This window comes from Scyliorhinus torazame, chromosome 16, assembly GCF_047496885.1.
Source record: "Scyliorhinus torazame isolate Kashiwa2021f chromosome 16, sScyTor2.1, whole genome shotgun sequence".
NCBI lineage: Eukaryota > Metazoa > Chordata > Chondrichthyes > Carcharhiniformes > Scyliorhinidae > Scyliorhinus > Scyliorhinus torazame.
This window is the reverse complement of record NC_092722.1, coordinates 198,373,698-198,394,863: the sequence shown is the minus strand read 5'-3', so window position 1 is coordinate 198,394,863 and position 21,166 is coordinate 198,373,698. Positions and strand designations below refer to the sequence as shown.

The window sequence follows — 21,166 nt, the reverse complement described above, 5'->3', positions numbered from 1 at the left end:
TCAGAGGGGAATGGGTGTTTGAATCGGGTAAGTTCAGAGGGGAATGGGGGTATGAATGGTGGAAGGGTTCAGAGGGGAATGGGGGTATGAATGGGGGAAGAGTTCAGAGGGGAATGGGGGTATGAATGGGGTTGGAGTTCAGAGGGGAATGGGGGTATGAATGGGGTAAGTTTAGAGGGGAATGGGGGTATGAATGGGGGAAGGGTTCAGAGGGGAATGGGGGTATGAATGGGGGAAGAGTTCAGAGGGGAATGTGGGTATGAATGGGGTAAGTTCAGAGCGGAATGGGGGTATGAATGGGGTTGGGGTTCAGAGGGGAATGGGGGTATGAATGGGGTATGTTCAGAGGGGAATGGGGGTATAAATGGGGTAAGTTCAGAGGGGAATGGGGGTATGAATGGGGAAAGTTTAGAGGGGAATGGGGGTATGAATGGGGCAAGTTCATAGGGGAATGGGGGTATGAATGGGGTTGGGGTTCAGAGGGGAATGGGGGTATGAATGGGGTTGGGGATCAGAGGGGAATGGGGGTATGAATGGGGTTGGAGTACAGAGGGGAATGGGGGTATGAATGGGGTAAGAGTTCAGAGGGGAATGGGGGTATGAATGGGGCATGTTCAGAGGGGAATGGGGGTATGAATGGGGTAAGTTCAGAGGGGAATGGGGGTATGAATGGGGTTGGGGTTCAGAGGGGAATGGGGGTATGAATGGGGCAAGTTCAGAGGGGAATGGGGGTATGAATGGGGTTGGAGTTCAGAGGGGAATGGGGGTATGAATGGGGCAAGTTCAGAGGGGAATGGGGGTATGAATGGGGTTGGAGTTCAGAGGGGAATGGGGGTATGAATGGGGTTGGAATTCAGAGGGGAATGGGGGAATGAATGGGGTAAGTTCAGAGTGGAATGGGGGTATGAATGGGGTAAGTTCAGAGGGGAATGGGGGTATGAATGTGGTAAGTTCAGAGGGGAATGGGTGTTTGAATCGGGTAAGTTCAGAGGGGAATGGGGGTATGAATGGTGGAAGGGTTCAGAGGGGAATGGGGGTATGAATGGGGGAAGAGTTCAGAGGGGAATGGGGGTATGAATGGGGTTGGAGTTCAGAGGGGAATGGGGGTATGAATGGGGTAAGTTCAGAGGGAAATGGGGGTATGAATGGGGGAAGGGTTCAGAGGGGAATGGGGGTATGAATGGGGGAAGAGTTCAGAGGGGAATGTGGGTATGAATGGGGTAAGTTCAGAGCGGAATGGGGGTATGAATGGGGTATGTTCAGAGGGGAATGGGGGTATAAATGGGGCAAGTTTAGAGGGGAATGGGGGTATGAATGGGGCAAGTTCATAGGGGAATGGGGGTATGAATGGGGTTGGAGTTCAGAGGGGAATGAGGGTATGAATGGGGTATGTTCAGAGGGGAATGGGGGTATGAATGGGGTAAGTTCAGAGGGGAATGGGGGTATGAATGGGGTTGGAGTACAGAGGGGAATGGGGGTATGAATGGGGTTGGGGATCAGAGGGGAATGGGGGTATGAATGGGGTTGGAGTACAGAGGGGAATGGGGGTATGAATGGGGTTGGGGTTCAGAGGGGAATGGGGGTATGAATGGGGCATGTTCAGAGGGGAATGGGGGTATGAATGGGGTAAGTTCAGAGGGGAATGGGGGTATGAATGGGGTTGGGGTTCAGAGGGGAATGGGGGTATGAATGGGGCAAGTTCAGAGGGGAATGGGGGTATGAATGGGGTTGGAGTTCAGAGGGGAATGGGGGTATGAATGGGGTTGGAATTCAGAGGGGAATCGGGGAATGAATGGGGTAAGTTCAGAGTGGAATGGGGGTATGATTGGGGTAAGTTCAGAGGGGAATGGGGGTATGAATGTGGTAAGTTCAGAGGGGAATGGGTGTTTGAATGGGGGAAGTTCAGAGGGGAATGGGGGTATGAATGGGGGAAGGGTTCAGAGGGGAATGGGGGTATGAATGGGGGAAGAGTTCAGAGGGGAATGGGGGTATGAATGGGGTTGGAGTTCAGAGGGGAATGGGGGTATGAATGGGGGAAGGGTTCAGAGGGGAATGGGGGTATAAATGGGGTAAGTTCAGAGCGGAATGGGGGTATGAATGGGGTATGTTCAGAGGGGAATGGGGGTATGAATTGGGTTGGAGTTCAGAGGGGAATGGGGGTATGAATGGGGTAAGTTCAGAAGGGAATGGGGGTATGAATGGGGGAAGAGTTCAGAGGGGAATGGGGGTATGAATGGGGTTGGAGTTCAGAGGGGAATGGGGGTATGAATGGGGTAAGTTCAGAGGGGAATGGGGGTATGAATGGGGTAAGTTCAGAGGGGAATGGGGGTATGAATGGGGTAAGAGTTCAGAGGGGAATGGGGGTATGAATGGGGTTGGAGTTCAGAGGGAATGGGGGTATGAATGGGGTAAGTTCAGAGGGGAATGGGGGTATGAATGGGGGAAGAGTTCAGAGGGGAATGGGTGTATGAATGGGGAAAGTTCAGAGGGGAATGGGGGTTTGAATGGGGCAAGTTCAGAGGGAAATGGGGGTTTGAATGGGGCAAGTTCAGAGGGGAATGGGGGTTTGAATGGGGTAAGTTCAAAGGGGAATGGGGGAATGAATGGGGGAAGAGTTCAGAGGGGAATGGGGGTATGAATGGGGTTGGAGTTCAGAGGGGAATGGGGGTTTGAATGGGGCAAGTTCAGAGGGGAATGACGGTTTGAATGGGGTAAGTTCAAAGAGGAATGGGGGTATGAATGTGGTTGGGGTTCAGAGGGGAATGGGTGTATGAATGGGGTAAGTTCAGAGGGGAATGGCGGTATGAATGTGGTAAGTTCAGAGGGGAATGGGTGTTTGAATGGGGTAAGTTCAGAGGGGAATGGGGGTATGAATGGGGTTGGAGTTCAGAGGGGAATGGGGGTATGAATGGGGTAAGTACAGAGGGGAATGGGTGTATGAATGGGGTTGGGGTTCAGAGGGGAATGGGGGTATGAATGGGGTAAGTTCTGAGGGGAATGGGGGTATGAATGGGGTAAGTTCAGAGGGGAATGGGGGTGTGAATGGGGTTGGAGTTCAGAGGGGAATGGGGGTATGAATGTGGTAAGTTCAGAGGGGAATGGGGGTTTGAATGCGGTTGGCGTTCAGAGGGGAATGGGGGTATGAATGGGGTAAGTTCAGAGGGGAATGGGGGTATGAATGGGGTTGGGGTTCAGAGGGGAATGGGGGTATGAATGGGGCAAGTTCAGAGGGGAATGGGGGTATGAATGGGGTAAGTTCAGAGGGGAATGGGGGTATGAATGGGGTAAGAGTTCAGAGGGGAATGGGGGTATGAATGGGGTTGGAGTTCAGAGGGGAATGAGGGTATGAATGGGGTGGGAGGTCAAAGGGGAACAGGACTCGCAGTTATTGTCCATCCCTAATTGCCCGTTGAGAAGGTGGTGGTGAGCTGCCTTCTTGAACCGCTGCAGTCCCTGTGGTGTTGGTACACCCACTGTGCTGTTAGTGAGGAAGAACAGGTAAACCTGTTGGACTTTAACCTGGTGGTGTAAGACTTCTGACTGTGCCCACCCCAGTCCAACGCCGGCATCTCCACATCATCAAAATAACAGGAACGGAGAAGAATCAGAACTATTAGCAGTTAAATACAAATATTCACAGGTAACGTCACAACACTTACTGATGACTCCGCCAATGGATTTAAACAAGAAGATGTAGAATAATAACACTCTGTAATACTTAGCAAAGATTAGTGATAGGTCAGAAAATAATCATAATCTTTATTATTGTCACAAGTAGGCTTACATTAACACTGAAATAAAGTTACTCTGAAAAGCCCCTAGTCGCCACATTCCGGCGCCTGTTCGGGTACACAGAGGGTGAATTCAGAATGTCCAAATTGCCTAACAGCACGTCTTTCGGGACTTGTGAGAAGAAACCGGAGCACCCGGAGGAAACCCACGCAGACACGGGGAGAACGTGCAGACTCCGCACAGACAGTGACCCAAGCCGGGAATCGAACCTGGGACCCTGGCGCTGTGAGGCAACTGTGCTAACCACTGTACAGCAAAAGAAATTACTAATAAAGTAAAAGGTGGGAGAAATTAGAGTATGAGCGAAAGCTAAATAGAAATATAAAAACAGATAGTAAGAGTTTTGATAAGTTTTTAAAAAGGAAAGGAGTAACTGAAATGAGCATGGGTCTTTAGAGAGTGAGAATGGGGAATTAATAATGAAAACTAAGGAAATGGCAGAGGCACTGAACAGATAGTTTGAGCGGAATTTCCACTGAGCGCACTGGGGGTTGGCGAGGAGAATACGGCGGGCAGCTCTCCAGCTGCATAGTCGGGTTTTCTCTCCGGATGATCTAGAGGTGTGGTCTTTGCCATCACAGAGGCGGGGCGGGCGTGACGTGTTAGAGCTGGAAATGCCAGCTCCGTAAAGATTGGGATGCCCTTGTTAAGCACCGTGTGATTTGCACTTACAAAATCCATCACCCCCCTCCCCCCCCACATGCAACAGTGCAACCACCACACCCATACACATAAGGGGAGCCGTTTGAATGGAGCACCCCCCAGAGGAGCCATCCTGGTCGGTGCCATGCTGGATGCCAAGGGGCAGTGCTGGGATATGACCCAGGCATTTCCCTCTACCCCGGGGGCTATATTTACCGATATATAGCAGAAAGACTGCTCATCGTATTCAAATTTCTTAAAATGTATTGAAATGAGATTCACAGTCTTCCTGGGCGGGAACCTCATTATGTCACTGGAAAGATCCGGGGGTTTAAGTGGAGTTGAGGCCACAGCAGGTCAGCCAAGATTCTATCTAATGGAGGCACAGGTTCAAAGGGCTGAATGGCCTACTCCTGATCTGTATGTTGGTAGGTCTGCACTGATAACCATCTCAGTCTGATCTTGTATTAATGACCCACCTTTCATATATTGAGCAAGTCCTGGAGCGACTTCAGAATACACAATGTGGCCTGCGGGGCCTGGAGGTCCTGCCGGTCCAGTGAAGTATGGTCTCATTCTATCGCCTGCCGAGCAAACAGACATCAGTTAGCAACCATCACAGAGACGTTTGGGCCATATCATCCAACCCAATGTTACAGACTGGAGAGACCCTGGACAACGTCATCCAGTCTCACTGAGGCCAGGCAGAGCAGTCACGAGACAATGCCTGCGATTTCCTGAAAGAGTCCCTGATACACGAGACCTATTTCTCATTTACTTTTTTTAAAACTAAGGGGCAATTTAGCGCGGCCAATCCACCGACCCACCAACATCTTTGGGTTGTGGGGATGAGACCCACACAGACACAGGGAGAATGTGCAAACTCCCCACGGACTGTGACCCGGGGCCAGGATCGAACCCGGGTCCTCGACATCGTGAGGCAGCAGTGCTAGCCACTGTGCCATCGTGCTGGCCTGGTACTCGGTGCTGTGAGGCAGCAGTGCTAGCCACTGCGCCATCGTGCTGCCCTGGTCCTCGGCGCCGTGAGGCATCAGTGCTAGCCACTGCACCATCGTGCTGGCCTGGTCCTCGGCGCCGTGAGGCAGCTGTGCTAGCCACTGCACCATCGTGCCGCCTGGCCTGAATTTTTGAGGAAGCAGCAGTGCTGCTGTGGACACAAGAGGAACTACAGGAAGATGTTGGAGACTAAGGGGGGATCCAATGGCCACGTTGCGCCTGAAAAGCAGCTCGCCGTGGGCGCAGTGTGGCCGCTAAAAATCGGGAGACGCCACTCCCAGGATCTACTCGGCTCGCAATGCCTCGTGAGATCCGACACAATCTTGTCAGACATTGCGATGTAAATCCTGCCCATTGTGGGCGGGATTATTTTTTGGCAAATTTGCATATTAAACAAGACAGATAATCTTATTCGAATATGCAGATTCCCGAGGTACCATCACTGGTCCCCACAAACAGCACTCATGGGGCTTTCCCAGTGGATTGGAGGCCGCCCGCTGCGTGCCCTTTGGACAGGATGGTGCCCTGGCACTGATGATGCCGTCTGGGTACCCTGGCAGTGCCAGCCTGCCACCCTGGGATGGTGGGGCCAGGAAACCTCCCATAATGCGTTCAGGCTGGTCAAGCTGCCAAGACCCTCGGGACACACCGACTCGGAGTCGCCGGTTGGTGCTGCGTGTGTCCGACGGGGACCACGCGGCTTCCCTCCTGACAGGGAATCAGGTACCGGGTTCAACTATGAAATACGGTGCTCGCGCCGTCCAAGCGGAAGAGGCACGACACGCGCACGGGAGCTGTGTGCGACCCTTCAGTTCTTCCTTTTGGTGCCAGAGAAAGTGTCTCGCTACACTGGGGAGTTCCGGCGGTCAGAGCTCCCCAGTGTTCAAAGCAGGGCTTTCTGCAGCCTTGGCTGTGTGTTCCCCAGTGAGTCCCTTCAACAACGTGAATCGCATTGTGTAGCCACGTGTGTCTCTGCACTGCACGTGGCTAAATTCGCTCGCTATGCGACTTTGTTCCCATTTGGTTGAATCGAGGACTAAGGATGGAATTCTCCCAGAAAATAACAAACTGTCATTTCAGGCGTGATAAATGGTGCCGACGCAATTAAAATCCTGACCCACCTGCACAGAGCCATTGTTTTGGAGACAGGGATGATTCACACTGTCACTGGGATGTGCGGGACCCCCAGAGATCGGACCGCCCTCTAAAAAGGGGGCCCCAATATCAGAATTACGCTTCAGATCACCGCCACTTCTCGCCGGAAAAGACAACCCCTTTTCACAATCAAAGGCCACCTCCCCACAATCGCCGGCATCAGGTCCCCCCGCTATGAGGTCGCCACCTCCTTTGTGTCCATGCCCCACCCTATAAAGCTCAGCCCCTTGGAACTGCCCCTTGACACCCTGACAGTGCCAATCAGGTTGTCAGTGCTCAGGGTGCCAGTCTTGACCCGACCACCCAGGAGCTTCAATGGCCTCTGAGCCCCCCCGCCCCCGCAGCCTGGTCATCCCCTCTTGTCTCTGTGCAGTCCAGTAATGATTTTTGCGGGAAACACGTTGCCCGAGATGGGGAGGGTAACATTTCGTCCTTGTCCTCAAAGATGTAAAGTTAAGGGATGCTTGATCATCCCCTATTTGAATTCAATAAAAACCAACAAGGGCACAGAATAGGAGGGTTTGAAAGAATGACCCCATCACTTAACACAGGCCCAGATCCACACACATTTCCCCAGAATAAACAGCAGAGAATGTGAGGATTATCAGTGTTTATTGTAAACTGATGGAATCTCAATCCTGTTCCTCTGAACATTCACATCTGAGGTTCAGCAGACCCTCAGCCCAAACAAAACATTCCCATTGGATGCCACAGGCTGAGTATGGAGCTGACCAGAGGGGAATTCTCCCAGTCCTCAGGCTCAGCAAGTTCAGCATGGTGGGATCCTCCTCTACCCGGCGGGGGGTCGCAGAATCCCGCCCGAGAACTTCGAAAACAAAATTAAAACCTGGCCAAGTGCGACTGAGAATTAATAGAAGCAGAAAATGCTGATAAAACTCAGCATCTGTGGAGAGAGAAACTGAGTTAACGTTTTGAGTCGAATACGACTCTCCTTCGGAACCTACTTGAGATATAATCAATAATTTCAGTCTTGAGTTGTTGCCGATCTTCAGGATATAAACCGCTTCCAGTTCCTGGTGGTCCCGGGGGTCCTGGGGGTCCTTGAGGGCCTGCGATAGTAGATCCCGAATCTGGAGACACACAGAGGCTTCGATGACACTGGGTTAACGTAATTGTGATGGAATAGTGAGAACGCCCAGAGCCACTGCAGCCACCTTAACTGCTGCCACATAGGAGGTTGTAAATAAGTTAAAAGCCCATGGTGTTAGGGGTAAGATCCTGGCATGGATAGAGGATTGGCTGACTGGCAGAAGGCAGAGAGTGGGGCTAAAGGGGTCTTTTTCAGGATGACTAGTGGTGTGCCTCAGGTGTCTGTGCTGGGACCACAACCTTTCACAATATACATTAATGATCTGGAAGAACGTACTGAAGGCACTGTTGCTACGTTTGTAGATGATACAAAGATATAATAATAATCTTTTAAAAAAAAATTTAGTGTACACAATTAATTTTCTTTTCCAATTAAGGGGCAATTTAGCGCGGCCAATCCACCTAGCCTGCACATCTTTGGGTTGTGGGGGTGAAACCCACGCAAACACGGGGAGAATGTGCAAACTCCACACGGACAGTGACCCAGAGCCGGGATCGAACCTGGGACCTCAGCGCCGTGAGGCAGCAGTGCTAACCACTGCGCCACCGTGCTGCCTAATAATAATAATCTTTATTGTCGCAAGTAGGCTTACATTAACACTGCAATGAACTTACTGTGAAAAGCCTCTAGTCGCCACACTCCGGCGCCTGTTTGGGTACACAGAGGGAGAATTCAGAATGTCCAATTCACCCAAAAGCACGTCTTTCGGGACTTGTGGGAGGAAACCGGAGCACCCGGAGGAAACCAACTGAGACACGGGGAGAACGTGCAGACTCCGCACAGACAGTGACCCAAGCCGGGAATCGAACCTGGGACCCTGGAGCTGTGAAGCAACAGTGCTAACTACTGCGTTACTGTGCCAAGGTACAGGTAGTATTGAGGAAGCAGGCGGGCTGCAGAAGGACTTGGACAGGCTAGGAGAGTGTGCAATGAAGTGGCAGATGGAATACAATTAGAAAAGTGTGAGGTATGCACTTTGGATGGAGGAATTTAGGCATAGACTATTTTCTAAATGGGGAGATGCTTAGGAAGCACAAAGGGACTTGGGAGTCCTTGCTCACGATTCTATTAAGGTTAATGTGCAGGTTCAGTCGGCAGTTAAGAAGGCAAATGCAATGTTAGCATTCATGTCGAGAGGGCTAGAATACAAGACCAGGGATGTACTTCTGAGGCTGTATAAGGCTCTGGTCAGACGTCATTTGGAGTATTGTGAGCAGTTTGGGGCCCTGTATCTCAGGATGAATGTGCTGGCCTTGGAAAGGGTCCAGAGGAGGTTCACAAGAATGATCGCTGGAATGAAGAGTTTGTCGTATGAGGAATGGTTGAGGACTCGGGGTCTGTACTTGTTGGAGTTTAGAAGGATGAGGGGGGATCTTATTGAAACTTACAGGATACTGCGAGGCCTGGATAGAGTGGACGTGGCGGGGATGTTTCCACTTGTAGGAAAAACTAGAACCAGAGGACATCGTCTCAGACTAAAGGGACGATCCTTTAAAACGGAGATGAGGGATGAATTTCTTCAGCCAGAGGGTGGTGAATCTGTGGAACTCTTTGCCGCAGAAGGCTGTGGAGACCAAATTACTGAGTGTCTTTAAGACAGAGATAGATAGGTTCTTGATTAATAAGGGGATCAGGGGTAATGGGGAAAAGGCAGAAGAATGGGGATGAGAAAATATCAGCCATGATTGAATGGCGGAGCAGACTCGATGGGCCGAGTGGCCTAATTCTGCTCCTCTGTCTGTATACACAACACCACAAACACAACATTCTTTCCACAGCTGCTCCTATGCCTTATGGTCTTAACGCCCAAGGTTACAGCTAATTTGCACAGCACTGACACAATCACCAATCAATCCATATCCCACAGACTCAGGAACATCCAGAGGAATCTCTCAGTCTCACTCCACAGTGACAGTGCTCCTGCCCTCTTCCCACTGCCTAGTACCACCTACCCCCCACCGCCACTTCTGAAGCCTCAGAATTGACCGCAGAAGGTCCGAGGGCACCACGTCCCGACCTCACCTCAATAAAGCCCCAATTCCGCACCTGCATAGTGGGCACTGAGCGTCAGTCAAAGTTGGAGGGCGTCACACCCAAAATTAGAGAAAATATTTATTAAAAATGATAATAAATGAAATTACTTTGAATGTAGGAAACAATGTCTTCAATGCGGAAGTTCCCGCCTCCGAGACCGGGAGGTCCAACTGGTCCTGGCAGACCCGGAACCCCAGGAGGCCCAGGCTGGCTGAGAATCCTTCGAAAAGAAGAGGCTAAATTAAAAAGAATGAGAGTTTGTTCAGAACGTGCAGTAAACACAATAAGCACAACAAATAGTTTCTACACAATGAACATTGGAGGGGTCAGGTTGACAGCACCTTCTGAGACCCACGACCATTACCACTAAGGTGGTCAGGGCAGATACCTGGGAACCCCACCAGCTGGAGGTTCCCCTCCAAGTCACTCACTATCCCGACTGGGAAATATATCGCCGTTCCTTCGCTGTCGCTGGGGCAACATCCTGAAACTCCCTCCCTAACAGCACTGTGGGTGTACCTACAAGAAGGCAGCTCACCCCCACCTTCTGCAGGGCAATTAGGGATGGGTAATAAATGCTGGCCCAGCGACACCCACATCCCGGAAATGAATTTTACAAAAGGTGTCAGCACAGGGCAAGCTGCGACTCTGAGTGCGGAGCAACTGGTCAACTAGCGTGTGGGCAGCTGGAGAGCTGGCGTGTGGGCAGCTGGCGTGTGGGGAGCTGGCATGTGGGGAGCTGGCGTGTGGGCAGCTGGCGTGTGGGCAGCTGGAGAGCTGGCGTGTGGGCAGCTGGCGTGTGGGCAGCTGGCGTGTGGGGAGCTGAAGAGCTGGCGTGTGGGCAGCTGGCGTGTGGGGAGCTGGCGTGTGGGCAGCTGGAGAGCTGGCATGTGGGCAGCTGGCGTGTGGGCAGCTGGCGTGTGGGCAGCTGGCGTGTGGGGAGCTGGAGAGCTGGCGTGTGGGCAGCTGGCGTGTGGGCAGCTGGCGTGTGGGCAGCTGGAGAGCTGGCGTGTGGGGAGCTGGCGTGTGGGGAGCTGGCGTGTGGGCAGCTGGCGTGTGGGGAGCTGGCGTGTGGGCAGCTGGCGTGTGGGGAGCTGAAGCGCTAGCGTGTGGGCAGCTGGCGTGTGGGCAGCTGGCGTGTGGGTAGCTGGCGTGTGGGCAGCTGGCGTGTGGGCAGCTGGCGTGTGGGTAGCTGGCGTGTGGGCAGCTGGCGTGTGCGGAACTGGTCTTCTGTGGTTATCTTCTTCCCTTGATGTAACTGTACCAATCACAGGACTAGGATTGGTAACAAAGTGTTGTTGGTTCTTTATTTATAGATAAGACTACATATAAAACCGGTCAACAAGAAGGCTATGGATCGTACGTCTGACCCCAACTGAGTACAAGTCATGTGACTGATACACCATATCCTGTGTCAAGCTGGTAATGATTGACAGCATACTGTCACACTGTTAATAACCTCGAGTATAACCTGTTACCTCATCTCATTACATTTGGGAAGCTGGGTTTGTGGGAGCTGGGCTGGGAAGGTATACATTTAATTCCACTGCTGCCCGATACTTACTCTGTAGAAGGGCCATCAGCTCACCGCTGGACACGGAACCCGGTGAGCCAGGTGGGCCAGGTGGGCCTTGGACCCCCAGACTCATTCCTGAACCTGACAGTGGAAACAGAAATACAAGGAGCCATGAAATCATCTGTGTCACGCAGCATTGGACTCACAAAGGCACAGTGCCAGTTTGATAAACAGCAGTCGCCTTCGCACCATCAAAAACACGTGAACCTCGGTGAAAAGTCAATCTTATTGTCCTGAGCACCACTGCAGGGACAGTAAGCCCACTTCACCGCCACCAACCGGTACCGACAGCTGACTGTCCATTCACCCACCTTTGCTGCATGGTTCTCAATGCCCTTACCCACAATCCATCTCCGTCTGAAAAACTCCAATTGACTCCTTGTTGCAGCCCTGATGCCCCCCCCCCCCCTCTCAGTGAGGAAGTGTTTCCCGACATCAGCCCTAATTGGGCCCTGATTTTAAGGTTCTATCCCCCCCCCCTGTTCAGCAGCGCCCCCCCCCCACCCCCCCCACCCCCCCCCCCACCCCCCCCACCCCCCCCCCACCCCCACCCCCCCCCACCCCCACCCCCACCCCCCCCTCCTATTTTCCCACATTGCCCTCCATCTGCCAAATGTCCATCCCACACTTACTCCTCATGTAATCTCGGACACGGGTGGCGATGTCTCCGTAATTGAGCCGTGCACTGGCTCCTTCTACCGCTGTGTAACCCGAGCGTCCAGGTGGTCCTTCCGGGCCTGGTGGACCCGGTGGTCCCATCAAATATCTTCGAATATTTTCATCTGGAGAGGAAATTTGAAAATCAGCAGCACATTCAATAAATTGAGAGATTATAACCACCAGGAATGGCTCGACAGACCAGGGATCTTTTCTCTAAACCTGATAAAGATCTTTAAAATTATGACAGAGTTCGATAGGGTAAACATATAGAAGATATTTTCAGTTGGGGAGGAATCTAAGACCAGGGACAAAAAATATAAGTGAGTCAGTAATAAATTCAATGGGGAAATCCGGAGATATCTCCTTACTGCAGAGAGGGTGAGAATGTGGCAGCTTCTCCCAAAGAGAATGGTTGAAGTGAAGGGCAGCATGGTGGCACGGTAGTTAGCACTGTTGCTTCACAGCTCCAGGGTCCCGGGTTCGATTCCCGGCTTGGGTCACTGTCTGTGTGGAGTCTGCACGTTCTCCCCGTGTCTGCGTGGGTTTCCTCCGGGTGCTCCGGTTTCCTCCCACAGTCCAAAGACGTGCTGTTAGGTGGATTGGACATTCTGAATTCTCCCTCAGTGTACCCGAACAGGTGCCGGAATGTGGGGACGAGGGGATTTCACAATAACTCCATTGCAGTGTTAATGTCAGCCTATTTGTGACAATAATGATTATTATTATCATAGATGATTTTAAGGGAAGCTGATTAAAGAACAGGGGGGAGAAAGGACTAGAAGGATACGGTGACAGGGTGAGATTTAGTTGAGTGGGGGGGGGGGGGGGGGGTCCACACCAGCATGGCCCAATTGAGCTGGGGGGCTGGTTTCTGTAGATTCCATGAAAACATAGAAACCGGACTGCAGGTGAAGAAAAAGGGAACGGTGTTTAGAGGCTCTCTGACCCTTGGGAGTCCGGTTGGTGCTCACTCCGAAACACCAGCCAACTTGCTGATAACCACGTGGCCATTTGGCTAAGGTAAAGAAGAAAAAGGGCCCACCAAGAACTGGAGACAGAATTAATGAATGGCTGTGGCTAGGGGGAGATCGGTTTTAATGTTGAGAAGTATAAGGTGACGTGCATTGGATGGGAAACAGCACCTGACGCCCAGGGAGACGGCCTCCCGGTCTGCTAATGGCCTTTCACTGAACGACTCTGCTTCACGCTGACTGAGATCGTTCCACCCACGGCGTGTGAGGGATGTCGGATTTATGGAGCTGGAACAGGCCATTCAGCCCCTTTACACCATTCTTTCATTAAATTGTCTGGTGGTTGATCCACAAGTGAATTCCGTTGACCTGTTTATCTTCTCTAATCGTTCATCTTGCTCCTTTTTAAATTTGGTTACTGACACGTTTGACGTCCCCTGTCGGCTACGTCACCTCCTAAATGAGTTTGTCATATACCCCCCCCCCCCACACCCCCCCCACACCCCCCCTCTCCCTGTGGTTTAACACAAGCAGTGGAAAAGCCATTGACTGCATAGAGCCCCACAGACCTGTGAGTCTCGACCAAATCCCCTCAAACCAGACCTGGCCACTTGGTTATTGAGGTGCTGCTTACCCTGGATGATGGCACTGAAGTCCCCTGTCGCAGAGATAGACCCTGGGGTACCAGGAGCACCTGGAGGTCCTGGGGGACCCGGCTGGCCTGACCCAGCCACCCAACCTGGAAGAAAAGAGAAATTGGTAAAGTGTGAGTGATGTGAGGGAGACATCGTGTGTGACTGTACCTTTGTTTGGTACCAGTCCCTAGCAGCATAGATCTGAGTGTGAGGGTTAATAACCGGGGGTAAAGGCATTGCTGAGTCCCAGGTGGGGAAGAATTCCGACTGTGAGGTGAGGGTCTGGCCTCTCACACTACATAGGATCATAGGAACAGGAGGAGGCCATTCGGCCCTTCAAGCCTGCTCCACCATTCAATAAGATTCCGGTTGGTGTGCTTGTGGTCTCAGTTCCACTCTGCTGTCTGTCCCCCAGAACCTTTGACTCGATTGTCTATCAAAAGTCTGTCTAACTCGGTCTTGAATAAGCTGAAAGACCAGCCTCCTCAGCTGTCTGACAATTCCACACACCAACGAGCCTTCCGGAGAAACGGTTTCTCCTCATCTCAATCTTAAAATGGAGATCCCTTATTTTTAAAATGTGTCTCCCGATTCTAGTCTCCCCCACAAAGGGAGCATCTTCTGGGTATCTGCCCTATCGAGTCCCCTCAGGATGTTATAATAAGACCACCTTTTCTAAACTCCAATGGGTATAGGCCCAACCTGCTCAACATTTCTTCAGAAGACAATCTCTTCATTCCAGGAATGGGTTTAGTGATACTGCAGCTTCCCTCCAGGGCCCAGTGGGACTGAGCCTCCAGCAGGACACAACCATCTAAAACAGGCTGAGGACCAACCAGCAGAGGGGAGGCCTCTGGGTTTGATAACGGACTCACTGACTGCCCTGAAAGATCAGGGATACTGCGCCTGTCACAACACAGTCACCACCAACCACAGCAGCCCCCCCCCGCCCTCTGTGTATCTCGACTGGTCACCATTATGCAACACTTACTGCACACAACACACACCAGACAGACGTTCTCAACGCTTGAGGACTGGATTAGACTGGATTGGACTGGACTGGACTGGACTGGACTGGATTGTCCTGGACTGGATTGGCCTGGCCTGGATTGGCCTGGACTGTATTGTATTGGACTGGACTGGACTGGATTGAACTGGACTGGACTGGACTGGATTGTATTGGACTGGACTGGCCTGGATTGGACTGGATTCAATTGGATTGGACTCGATTGGATTGGCCTGGACTGGACAGGACTGGATTGTATTGGATTGGATTCACTTGGATTGGATTGGACTGGACTGGATTTGACCGGATTAGATTGGACTGGATTGGGTTGGTTTGGACTGGACTGGACTGGATTGGACTGGATTCAATTGGATTGGACTCGATTGGATTGGACTCGATTGGATTGGATTCGCTTGGATTGGTCTGGACTGGTTTTGACCGGATTGGATTGGATTGGACTGGATTGGACTGGATTGGACTCACTTGGATTGGACTGGACTGGATTTGATCGGATGGGATTGGACTTGACCGGAGTGGACTGGATTGGACTGGATTCGCTTGGATTGGGTTCAATTGGACTGGATTCAACTGGACTGGATTGGATTGGACTGAATTGGATTGGATTGGATTGGACTGGACTGGATTGGATTGGACTGGACTGGATTGGACTGGATTGGATTAGACTTGATTCGATTGGAGAGGGTTGTATCTTTCTTCGAGGTGCTGGTTGCTGCCTCTGTCCTCTACGCATAAGAAGTGTACATATATACATTCAGTGTACACATATACATTTACGACACACATATACATTCACTGTACACATATACATTCAGTGTACACATGTACATTCACTGTACACATGTACATTCAGTGTACACATGTACATTCACTGTACACATGTACATTCAGTGTACACATGTACATTCACTGTACGCACGCATTCATACGGAAACCCATACAGGCACATACATGGACACATTCACACGGTTACAAAGGCCACTGTGAATTTACAAAAGGCTCCGAGGTTGAGAATTACTTCTGGTGTAATCGGTGATGTAAGCCTCCAGCTCCAACCGACTCAGCCCATCCCCTCGAGGGCCTGGTGCTCCAGGAGGACCCCGGGGTCCGCGGAGATATCGTTGGACATCATCATCTGTAGGACACAGAAACCAGGCAGTGAATAACAGAGTTATTGTCACACTCCGTATAGGCTTGTGCTAACCCACCATGACCACCTACTCTCCACATAGGATCACTCTTTACATTGCTGTTCCATCAGACACTCCCAGGAGAGGTACAGCACGGGGTAAGATACAGAGTAAAGCTCCCTCTACACTGTCCCCATCAAACACTCCCAGGACAGGTACAGCTCGGGGTTAGATACAGAGTAAAGCTCCCTCTTCACTGTCCCCATCAAACACTCCCAGGACAGGTACAGCACGGGGTTAGATATAGAGTAAAGCTCCCTTTATACTGTCCCCATCAAACACTCCCAGGACAGGTACAGCACGGGGTTAGATAGAGTAAAGCTCCCTCTATACTGTCCCCATCAAACACTCCCAGGACAGGTACAGCTCAGGGTTAGATACAGAGTAAAGCTCCCTCTACACTGTCCCCATCAAACACTCCCAGGACAGGTACAGCACGGGGTTAGATACAGAGTAAAGCTCCCTCTACACTGTCCCCATCAAACACTCCCAGGACAGGTACAGCACGGGGTTAGATACAGAGTAAAGCTTCCTCTACACTGTCCCCATCAAACACTCCCAGGACAGGTACAGCACGGGGTTAGATACAGAGTAAAGCTCCCTCTACACTGTCCCCATCAAACACACCCAGGACAGGTACAGCTCGGGGTTAGATACAGAGTAAAGCTCCCTCTGCACTGTCCCCATCAAACACTCCCAGGACAGGTACAGCACGGGGTTAGATACAGAGTAAAGCTCCCTTTACACTGTCCCCATCAAACACTCCCAGGACAGGGACAGCACGGAGTTAGATACAGAGTAAAGCTCCCTTCACACTGTCCCCATCAAACACTCCCAGGACAGGTACAGCTCGGGGTTAGATATAGAGTAAAGCTCCCTCTAAACTGTCCCCATCAAACACTCCCAGGACAGGTACAGCTCGGGGTTAGATATAGAGTAAAGCTCCCTCTACACTGTCGCCATCAAACACTCCCAGGACAGGTACAGCACGGGGTTAGATACAGAGTAAAGCTCCCTCTACACTGTCCCCATCAAACACTCCCAGGACAGGTACAGCACGGGGTGAGATACAGGGTAAAGCTCCCTCTACACTGTCCCCATCAAACACTCCCAGGACAGGTACAGCACGGGGTTAGATACAGAGTAAAGCTCCCTCTACACTGTCCCCATCAAACACTCCCAGGACAGGTACAGCACGGGGTTAGATACAGAGTAAAGCTCCCTCTACACTGTCCCCATCAAACACTCCCAGGACAGGTACAGCACGGGGTTAGATACAGAGTAAAGCTCCCTCTACACTGTCCCCATCAAACACTCCCAGGACAGGTACAGCACGGGGTTAGATACAGAGTAAAGCTCCCTCTACACTGTCCCCATCAAACACTCCCAGGACAGGTACAGCACGGGGTGAGATACAGGCTCCCTCACGGTGTTGAAATTAGGAATTGGAGTCAGAGAGATTATGTCACAGACAGTGGCCGTTCAGCTAGCTCTCAATGAGGAATCTAAACAGTCCACTAATGAACAACATAGGATCTAAGATATTAAAGTGCGGTGATATTTTTGAAGTCTGCATTACACCTGGACATTTGCCCTGTGACTGACTCCGTATTCCTGTCTCATTCTCTCGATTAAGCTCACGTCCATCCATCCTCCCGTCAACTGGGCAGAGTGAGGAATCCTGAGCCTCTGTATCTGACTTCCAGCCGTCTGGGTACTTACTTTGCAGATAGAGCGACAGATCAGCGTTTGTTATTGCCCCTGGGGGGCCGGGTGGTCCTGGAGGCCCTCTCCCGCCTGCACCCACTCCCGAATCTGAAAAAAAGACATTCACCAGGTGACTTTACCTTTAAATCTCCTGTGACCAGATTGGTGTATAGTCTGGTTTGGGGTACGGCCCTGGGTTTGGGTGAAACCTCAGGCTGGGGTTAGAGTCTCACAGACACTGAGCAATGTTGGGGTACAATTGGTGCCAGTCAGACATTCTTCACCAGGGAACCCAGACTTTGAATGCCAGTCAGCTATTTCACAGGGAGTGGCATCACAACCTGGCGTGGTCTGTTCCTTAGAAACCCCCCCCCCCAACCCTGAACCAGAATCTTGACCTGTGGGAAGAGCTGCTCCACTCAGGAGCAGAAACCCTGGATTATTTTAGGATTGAGGCCCAAACAAGTGAGGTGGAACCTGGGATCTTCCTGTGCTGCTGCGACCAGGACCACGATGGACAGCTCCTCTATCTCTGACAACGTTGGGAAGGTTCTGAGGCTCAACAACAGGAGAGATGGATCTTACTTCTCATGTAATCAATTACTTGGCTGGAGATCTCCGAAAATTCCTGACGCCCCAGCATTCCACGATCCCCCTTTGGACCCTGGGGTCCAGGTGGACCTGGCAGTCCAACGATCGATCGGCGGATGCCATCACCTGCAAAACCAAGCAGTTCGGGTGAAACCCCTCTTGCAGCAACAAAGTAACCCCCCTCCTCACCCCCCCCCACTCCACCCCACCCCCATGTTAAAAGGGAGGAGGGAAATTAAAACAGGGGAAAGGTACTGAGAACATTATTAGAACTAAAGGCTGACAAGTCCCCAGGACCCGATGGACTTCAATCTGGAAGTAGGTACTGAGATAGTTGATGCACTGGTTTTAATTTTCCAAAATTTCCCAGATTCTGGGAAGGTTCCAACGGACTGGGAAACAGTGAAAGTGGCTCCTCTGTTCAAGAAAGGAGGGAGATGTGAATCAGGCCCAGACTTTTACAATCTTGGGCACTCAACATGGAAGCGAGTGGAATTGTGTGGCTAGCTGTCAGGAGAACATCCCAATGCCATCGCTCAGTTAAAAATAAATAAATTTAGAGTTCCAATTTTATTTTCCAAATAAGGGGCAATTTAGCGTGGCCAATCCACCTACCCTGCACATCTTTGGGTTGTGGGGGTGAGACCCACACAGACATGGGGAGAATGTGCAAACTCCACACGGACAGTGACCCAGGGGAAGTGGAAAATGTTGGAATCTATCATTAAGGAGGTTATAACAGGGCAATTATAAAATCTCAATGAAATCAGGCAGAGTCAACATGGTTCTGTGAAAGTGAAATCACCTTTAACTAATTTCTTAGAGTTCTTTGAGGAAGCAACAAGCAATATGGATAAAGGAACTCTGTACATGCGATTTACTTGCATTTCCAGAAGGTATTTGCAAAGAGTTCATTGTGCAATGGAACATATTGGCATGGAGAAAGGACAGGAAACGGAGAATGAGCATAAAAAGTATTTGGGTTGGCAAGATGTAGCCAGCGGAGTGCCACAGGGGCCAGTGCTCAGACCCCAACTGTTTCCAATCTGTACCAATGACTTGGAGGAAGGGACTGAATATATGATCATTACCTTTTCTGGTGATGTAAAAGATAGGTAAGAGAGTAATTAGAAAAAGTGACACAGGAGTCTGCAAAGGGATTAGAACATGGAACATAGAACATTACAGCGCAGTGCAGGCCCTTCGGCCCTCGATGTTGCACCGACCTGTGAAACCACTCTAAAGCCCATCTACACTATTCCCTTATCATCCATATGTCTATCCAATGACCATTTGAATGCCCTTAGTGTTGGCGAGTCCACTACTGTTGCAGGCAGGGCATTCCAGGCCCTTACTACTCTCTGAGTAAAGAACCTACCTCTGACATCTGCCTTATATCTATCTCCCCTCAATTTAAAGCTATGTCCCCTCGTGCTAGACATCACCATTCGAGGAAAAAGGCTCTTACTGTCCACCCTATCCAATCCTCTGATCATCTTGTATGCCTAAATTAAGTCACCTCTTAACCTTCTTCTCTCTAACGAAAACAGCCTCAAGTCCCTCAGCCTTTCCTCATAAGATCTTCCCTCCATACCAGGCAACATTCTGGTAAATCTCCTCTGCACCCTTTCCAATGCTTCCACATCCTTCCTATAATGCGGCGACCAGAATTGCACGCAATACTCCAAATGCGGCCGCACCAGAGTTTTGTACAGCTGCAACATGACCTCATGGCTCCGAAACTCAATCCCTCTACCAATAAAAGCTAACACACCGTACGCCTTCTTAACAACCCTCTCAGCCCGAGTGGCAACTTTCAGGGATCTATGTACATGGACACCGAGATCTCTCTGCTCATCCACACTGCCAAGAATCTTACCATTAGCCCAGTACTCTGTCTTCCCGTTATTCCTTCCAAAATGAATCACCTCACACTTTTCTGCATTAAACTCCATTTGCCACCTCTCAGCCCAGCGCTGCAGCTTATCTATGTCCCTCTGTAACTTGTAACATCCTTCCACACTGTCCACAACTCCACCGACTTTAGTGTCATCTGCAAATTTACTCACCCATCCTTCTACACCCTCCTTTAGGTCATTTATAAAAATGACAAACAGCAGTGGCCCCAAAACAAATCCTTGTGGTACACCACTAGTAACTGGACTCCAGTCTGCACATTTCCCATCAACCACCACCCTTTGTCTTCTTCCAGCTAGCCAATTTCTGATCCAAACTGCTAAATCACACTGAATCCCATGCCTCCGTATTTTCTGCAGTAGCCTGCCGTGGGGAACCTTATCAAACGCTTTACTGAAATCCACATACACATCAACTGCTTTACCCTCATCCACCTGTTTGGTCACCTTCTCAAAGAACTCAATAAGGTTTGTGAGGCACGACCTACCCTTCACAAAACCGTGTTGACTATGTCTAATCAAATTATTCCTTTCCAGATGATTATACATCCTATCTCCCATAAACCTTTCCAAGATTTTGCCCACAACAGAAGTAAGGCTCACTGGTCTATAGTTACCGGGGTTGTCTCTACTCCCCTTCTTGAACAAGGGGACAACATTTGCTATTAAGTTTGAGAGTCAGCAGAAGTTGGCAGTTGGAGGATATGGTGAGAAAAAGGTGAACTTGTTCACATTGGGAAGTAGGATAGAAATGGAGAGAGATTGCAGAACCCAGTGGTACAGAGGGATCTGGGTGTCCAGGAACATCAATCACAAAAAATTAATCTCCAGGTACAGCAAGTGATTAGGAAGGAAATAAAATGTTGTATATTGCAAGGGGAACAGAATAGTTAAGTAGGGACATTTCCCTACAATTGTACATTTTCTGTACAATTCTGGTCTCCTTATTTAAGAAAGGATTAAAAACTATGGACTGGATTCTCCGTTTCTGCAGCTATGTCTGCAGGATCCGTCTGGTCTTAAGACCAAAAGGTCGGCGCCGCCCCTGCGCCCGGTGGGGGGCTAGTAGCCGTGCAGCCTATAGCCCCCGTCTTTACCTGCGGATATGGTCCGTGGCCGCGCATTCGCGGTGGTGGGCCTGTGGC

General features: G+C 50.7%; 1 protein-coding gene across 2 annotated transcripts in view; it reads right to left on the bottom strand.

Annotated features, from left to right (window-relative positions):
* LOC140393375 (uncharacterized) overlaps positions 1–21,166 on the bottom strand; it is a 288,449-nt gene that overhangs the window by 41,540 nt on the left and 225,743 nt on the right. For both annotated transcript variants that reach the window (XM_072479760.1, XM_072479759.1), the window contains exons 43-51: positions 18,100–18,231; positions 17,530–17,622; positions 15,636–15,752; positions 13,593–13,697; positions 11,960–12,109; positions 11,316–11,408; positions 9,859–9,987; positions 7,572–7,697; positions 4,914–5,018 (exon numbers count right to left, since the gene is read on the bottom strand). In XM_072479760.1, the coding sequence (XP_072335861.1) occupies positions 4,914–5,018; positions 7,572–7,697; positions 9,859–9,987; positions 11,316–11,408; positions 11,960–12,109; positions 13,593–13,697; positions 15,636–15,752; positions 17,530–17,622; positions 18,100–18,231 (1,050 nt within the window). The remainder of the gene's footprint in view (positions 1–4,913; positions 5,019–7,571; positions 7,698–9,858; positions 9,988–11,315; positions 11,409–11,959; positions 12,110–13,592; positions 13,698–15,635; positions 15,753–17,529; positions 17,623–18,099; positions 18,232–21,166) is intronic.